This window comes from Micropterus dolomieu, linkage group LG21 (assembly GCF_021292245.1).
Source record: "Micropterus dolomieu isolate WLL.071019.BEF.003 ecotype Adirondacks linkage group LG21, ASM2129224v1, whole genome shotgun sequence".
NCBI lineage: Eukaryota > Metazoa > Chordata > Actinopteri > Centrarchiformes > Centrarchidae > Micropterus > Micropterus dolomieu.
In genome coordinates this window covers 35,291,287-35,296,846 of record NC_060170.1, presented here as the reverse complement: position 1 = coordinate 35,296,846, position 5,560 = coordinate 35,291,287, and the positions used below count along the sequence as shown (strand labels likewise).

The window sequence follows — 5,560 nt, the reverse complement described above, 5'->3', positions numbered from 1 at the left end:
CAGTAGTACAGTCAATGGTACAGTCAGTGGTACCGTCAGTGGTACAGTCAGTGGTACAGTCAGTAGTACAGTCAGTGGTACAGTCAGTAGTACAGTCAGTGGTACCGTCAGTGGTACCGTCAGTGGTACAGTCAGTGGTACCGTCAATGGTACAGTCAGTAGTACCGTCAATGGTACAGTCAGTAGTACCGTCAATGGTACAGTCAGTGGTACCGTCAGTGGTACCGTCAGTGGTACAGTCAGTAGTACCGTCAGTAGTACAGTCAGTAGTACCGTCAGTGGTACAGTCAGTGGTACCGTCAGTAGAACAGTCAGTAGTACAGTCAGTGGTACCAGCAGTAGTACAGTCAATGGTACAGTCAGTGGTACCGTCAGTGGTACAGTCAGTGGTACAGTCAGTAGTACAGTCAGTGGTACAGTCAGTAGTACAGTCAGTGGTACCGTCAGTGGTACCGTCAGTGGTACCGTCAGTGGTACAGTCAGTGGTACCGTCAGTGGTACAGTCAGTGGTACCGTCAGTAGTACAGTCAGTGGTACCGTCAGTGGTACCGTCAGTGGTACAGTCAGTGGTACCGTCAGTAGAACAGTCAGTAGTACCGTCAGTAGTACAGTCAGTGGTACCGTCAGTGGTACCGTCAGTGGTACCGTCAGTAGTACAGTCAGTGGTACAGTCAGTGGTACAGTCAGTGGTACAGTCAGTAGAACAGTCAGTGGTACCGTCAGTAGTACAGTCAGTGGTACCGTCAGTGGTACCGTCAGTGGTACAGTCAGTGGTACCGTCAGTAGAACAGTCAGTAGTACCGTCAGTAGTACAGTCAGTGGTACCGTCAGTGGTACCGTCAGTGGTACCGTCAGTAGTACAGTCAGTGGTACAGTCAGTAGAACAGTCAGTGGTACAGTCAGTAGAACAGTCAGTAGTACCGTCAGTAGTACAGTCAGTAGTACCGTCAGTAGTACAGTCAGTGGTACCGTCAGTAGTACAGTCAGTGGTACAGTCAGTGGAACAGTCAGTAGTACCGTCAGTAGTACAGTCAGTAGTACCGTCAGTAGTACAGTCAGTGGTACCGTCAGTGGTACCGTCAGTAGTACAGTCAGTGGTACCATCAGTAGTACAGTCAGTGGTACCGTCAGTGGTACCGTCAGTGGTACCGTCAGTAGTACCGTCAGTGGTACCGTCAGTGGTACCGTCAGTGGTACAGTCAGTGGTACAGTCAGTGGTACAGTCAGTACTTGGGATAGTACTCCAAGTAGAGGTCTCTGACGTGGCGGTCTACGCGTTTTGTGACGCAGTAAGAAGGTGATTGGCTTTGATGGCTGTCAGTCAACAGACCTGATGTTGTGATTGGCCAGCTCGGTGATGAAGGCGGTCTCGGCCGGGGTGAGGAAGATGAGGCTGCTTCCTCTTCCTCCGATCCGAGCCGTCCGACCCACGCGGTGAACGTACTCTGCTGCTGCCGTCGGAGGAGTGTACTGAAAACACAAAGTCGTGTGGTTACGCAGCCCGCAGAGAATCCCAGGCTCCGATTGGCCGGAAGGCCGGACCACAAACAGATTCACCAGTGAAGCCTTCCTAGAGAACCAATCTGAGGAGGTAGAATCCCTTCCCGAGGTGTTGGACAGAGACACATATCATATTAAACCGGTTACCTGCACGATCCAGGTGACCTGCGGCAGGTCCAGACCTCTGGCTGCTACATCCTGAAACACACAGTTGCTATGTTACAACACATGGTTCACTTTAACATACGGGTACTAGTGTTATGGGGGGGCGTACCGTGCACAGCAGGACTCCACACTGACACACCGAAAACTGCTGGAAGACCTCGGAGCGCTCCTGGAGGAGAAAACAAACACACCCACGCTGACTCTCAGCCGATCGCCAAAAACACTCGAGCCGAGCCAGGAGAGCGGAGAAGCGCTCTTACCTCCTGCTTCATGTTGCCATGGAGACGCAGGAAGCTGATCCCAGGCTTCTGACTGGCCGGGGGCCCCGAGAGGACGGAGGTGAAGAGGGAGTGGAGGAACTCGACGGCCTCGCAGCTCGAGACGAAGACGATGACTTTGTTGTTCTGGGAAAACTGAACGAAGACAGTCTGTTAGTTCAGGGCGGCGGCAGGTTGGGAATCGGCTGGCAGCCAATCAGGTCGCTGCAACTAAATCGACCCGAGCCATTTCCTGATCGCAACGGTTTGATGAAAACTAGACCTGTCAGGGGGATCTGGTCAGAGTCTTCTTAGAGCTTCAAGTCTGTTTCTACCATATGTGTGTACAAGTACACAAGTAAAAACTACATATTCATGTTACAAATGTTTTTACCTTGCATTTGCCCAGTATGAAAGCAGCCAGACACACCAGTCTGATCTTACTGGGAACCACCACCACAAACTGCTTCAGAGCCTCTGGTATAGCAAAGCTCTCCGATTGGCTGGCAGCGCTGGGGTCAGAGGTCACGGTAGAGCCGGTAGAGAGGTCAGAGGAGGCGGGGCCAGACACGTGGATGTGGACGGGGTCGCTGAGACAAACATCTGCCAGCCGAGTCACGGCTGAAACACAGCAGGAAGGCAGACCTCAAACTACTGAGCCTCCCCTGAAACGGTCTGGAGCCCAGCGTTGATTCAGGATCTCAGAAGAGAAAGTGCATAACGGGACCGCCAAGGACAGAAGAGTCCCTGAAGAGTGAGAGGAGGACTTACCGTGAGTCAGCGTCGCGGACAGCAGCACGTTCTGCCTGCTCGGGCCTGCAGAGTTCAGACTGTTCAATATGACGGTCAGATCCTTCTCGAAGCCCAGGTCCAGAGTCCTGAACACACACACAGGGGGAATGACGGCCATGGTCTGAAGATTGCTAATCACCTGAGTGCAGAAATCTTGTTATCAAACGCTAAAAACTCGCACGTTTCTGTGAGAACTCGTCGGGTTTTGGAGGTGCTAAAAAGCGTTTCTACGCCTGCCTTATATACAGATGTCAGAAGGTGGAGGCTTCTGTGCGAGACCTGACATGGAGTTCCTCAAGAACTCAAGAAAGAAGAGCCACAATTAGCATCCCAGCTAATATCACAGTTACAGACGCACCCTGCTAACCAAGCTAGCTAGCTCCTCCCTCTCGTCCAAATATGGTCGCGTCTGGCCCAAAATAAAAAGCGTGAACACTCTGCAGTTGGTTACCGGTCGGCCTCGTCCAGGATGAGCCAGCGAACGGCGCTGAAGGCGATGCTCAGGGTGTTTCTGATGTGATCCACCAGGCGGCCCGGAGTGGAAACCAGGATGTTGATGCCTTTACGCAGCCTGAGGAGAGAGAAGGGGGCGTGGTCAGTCCAGCAGGTTAACGTGACTCTGATCTCCAGAGGACCGACTCTCTGATCTTTGCTCTAGCGCCTCCTGCAGGACAAACTTTACATGTTCAGCTGTAAGAACAGGTGAAGGATCAGGATGCTAAGGATCTATGCACAGTAATCTCTACAACCTCTTCCAGGACTCCTGGAAACTCAGCAAGGGCTCCTTTAAACCCTCAAGGACCTCCAGAACTTCCTCAAGCACCTTCCCCATTTCTCTAGCTCAAGGCCAATTAGCAGGAGAGTACCTGGCCTTCTCCGCTTTCCTCTTCTCTCCTCCCATCAGGACGCCCGGGACGATCCAGGTAAACGGCTACAGAGAGAGAGAGAAACAAAACACCTGTGATTTATGTGACCCCGCCCCCTCAGCACTGTTGCCATCGGAGACGGTTATGTGAAAAGTCAGCTTCAGTAAGTGTCGGCCTGTCGGTGGACGGACTGAGCGCTGAGGCTTTATTACTACCTTCAGAAGCTTCTGGAAGGTCTGAAAGGTCTGCTGGGCGAGCTGAGGGACAGAGAGAGAGAGAGACAGGAAGTTAGTCAATCGTGTTCAAACGGGTGAAACTGCTGCTGAAGGAAGCGAGTGCGTCATCAGGACGAACCTCTCTGGTCGGGACGATGACCACAGCCAGAGGACCGTCGGACCTGCTGATCTTCGGCTGAACCGCCTGCAGACTCTGGACCACGGGGACGGCGTAGGACAGGGTCTTACCTGCAGAGAGAGACGCAACCGTCAGGGGCCGCTTTCAGTACAGCAGAGTCAGTTCACGTTTGAAGTGAGCGTATTAGAGTCTCACCTGATCCGGTCTGAGAGCGAACCACAGCGTCTCGTCCTGCCAGCAGCGCCGGGAACGTCTGTTTCTGAACACTGACACACACAGACCACAACGCAGAGTTAAAGCCGGAGATCCCAGAGGCCACGACCCCGTAAAGCTGCGCGAACTCACCTGGTCACTGTGGAAACATTCAGGACTTTGTTCAGCGTCGCCACCTGGTGGACAGACACCAGCCAATCAGAGCACAGAAGAGCACGTTGCAACACTGCAGCAGGTAAATAAATGTGAAGAGTGGAACCAGCTGCTCTGTCTGGGTCTGTGTGAGATTAACCCGTACGATGAACGGTGGACAGGATTTCTTATTCCAAGGTGAAAACCGTAAATTTACTAAAAATCAAACTCATTCTGTGGTTTTCTTCTTCTCTGAAGTCCCACAGCGGCTGATAAAATGGTTTGAATATAATTTCTCTTGTAGATTTGTGATAATTGTTTCCCTGAAATTTACCACGTTAATATCTCAGATTATTGAGATTATATTCGTGGACCTTTCATGTTGATCATCTTACACATCAAAGAAGAGTCCATAAAATACATAAAAGAGATGTGAACTACAATAAGAACGCTGGGAAGAACATCTGTCAGCCGCCACGGTCTTAGATTTAGACGTTAACGTGTCTCTGAACTCCTCATATCCTGACACACCATCAGCCTGCTCTGTCTCAACCACCTCATCTTATCCTGCGGCGGCGGCGCTCAGAGTTTGTGCAGGTCACAGGTGTGTCTGTGTTACCAGGTGTTACCAGGTGTTACCAGGTGAGGGTGCAGGTGTGTCTGTGTTACCAGGTGTTACCAGGTGTTACCAGGTGTTACCAGGTGAGGGTGCAGGTGTGTCTGTGTTACCAGGTGTTACCAGGTGAGGGTGCAGGTGTGTCTGTGTTACCAGGTGTTACCAGGTGAGGGTGCAGGTGTGTCTGTGTTACCAGGTGAGGGTGCAGGTGTGTCTGTGTTACCAGGTGTTACCAGGTGTTACCAGGTGTTACCAGGTGAGGGTGCAGGTGTGTCTGTGTTACCAGGTGTTACCAGGTGAGGGTGCAGGTGTGTCTGTGTTACCAGGTGAGGGTGCAGGTGTGTCTGTGTTACCAGGTGAGGGTGCAGGTGTGTCTGTGTTACCAGGTGAGGGTGCAGGTCCAGGTCTGAGAATGAGTCAGTGGTGAAAATCTTCTCCTTTAACTGAGAGACAACAGGTCTGAAGGAGGGAGGGAGAGAGGAAGGAGAGAGAGGAAGGAGGGAGAGAGGAAGGAGGGAGAGAGGAAGGAAGGAGGGAGGGAGGAAGGAGAGAGAGGAAGGAGGGAGAGAGGAAGGAAGGAGGGAGAGAGGAAGGAGAGAGAGGAAGGAGGGAGAGAGGAAGGAGGGAGAGAGGAAGGAAGGAGGGAGGGAGGAAGGAGAGAGAGG

At 52.2% G+C, this 5,560-nt stretch overlaps 1 protein-coding gene across 2 annotated transcripts in view; it reads right to left on the bottom strand.

Annotated features, from left to right (window-relative positions):
* Positions 1–5,560, bottom strand: part of ddx31 (DEAD (Asp-Glu-Ala-Asp) box polypeptide 31) — a 13,338-nt gene that overhangs the window by 4,741 nt on the left and 3,037 nt on the right. For both annotated transcript variants that reach the window (XM_046034785.1, XM_046034786.1), the window contains exons 5-17: positions 5,279–5,354; positions 4,280–4,323; positions 4,130–4,200; positions 3,935–4,044; positions 3,796–3,837; positions 3,581–3,645; positions 3,166–3,285; positions 2,694–2,800; positions 2,317–2,543; positions 1,926–2,078; positions 1,775–1,834; positions 1,648–1,698; positions 1,331–1,470 (exon numbers count right to left, since the gene is read on the bottom strand). In XM_046034785.1, coding sequence (XP_045890741.1) covers positions 1,331–1,470; positions 1,648–1,698; positions 1,775–1,834; positions 1,926–2,078; positions 2,317–2,543; positions 2,694–2,800; positions 3,166–3,285; positions 3,581–3,645; positions 3,796–3,837; positions 3,935–4,044; positions 4,130–4,200; positions 4,280–4,323; positions 5,279–5,354 — 1,266 coding nt within the window. The remainder of the gene's footprint in view (positions 1–1,330; positions 1,471–1,647; positions 1,699–1,774; positions 1,835–1,925; positions 2,079–2,316; positions 2,544–2,693; positions 2,801–3,165; positions 3,286–3,580; positions 3,646–3,795; positions 3,838–3,934; positions 4,045–4,129; positions 4,201–4,279; positions 4,324–5,278; positions 5,355–5,560) is intronic.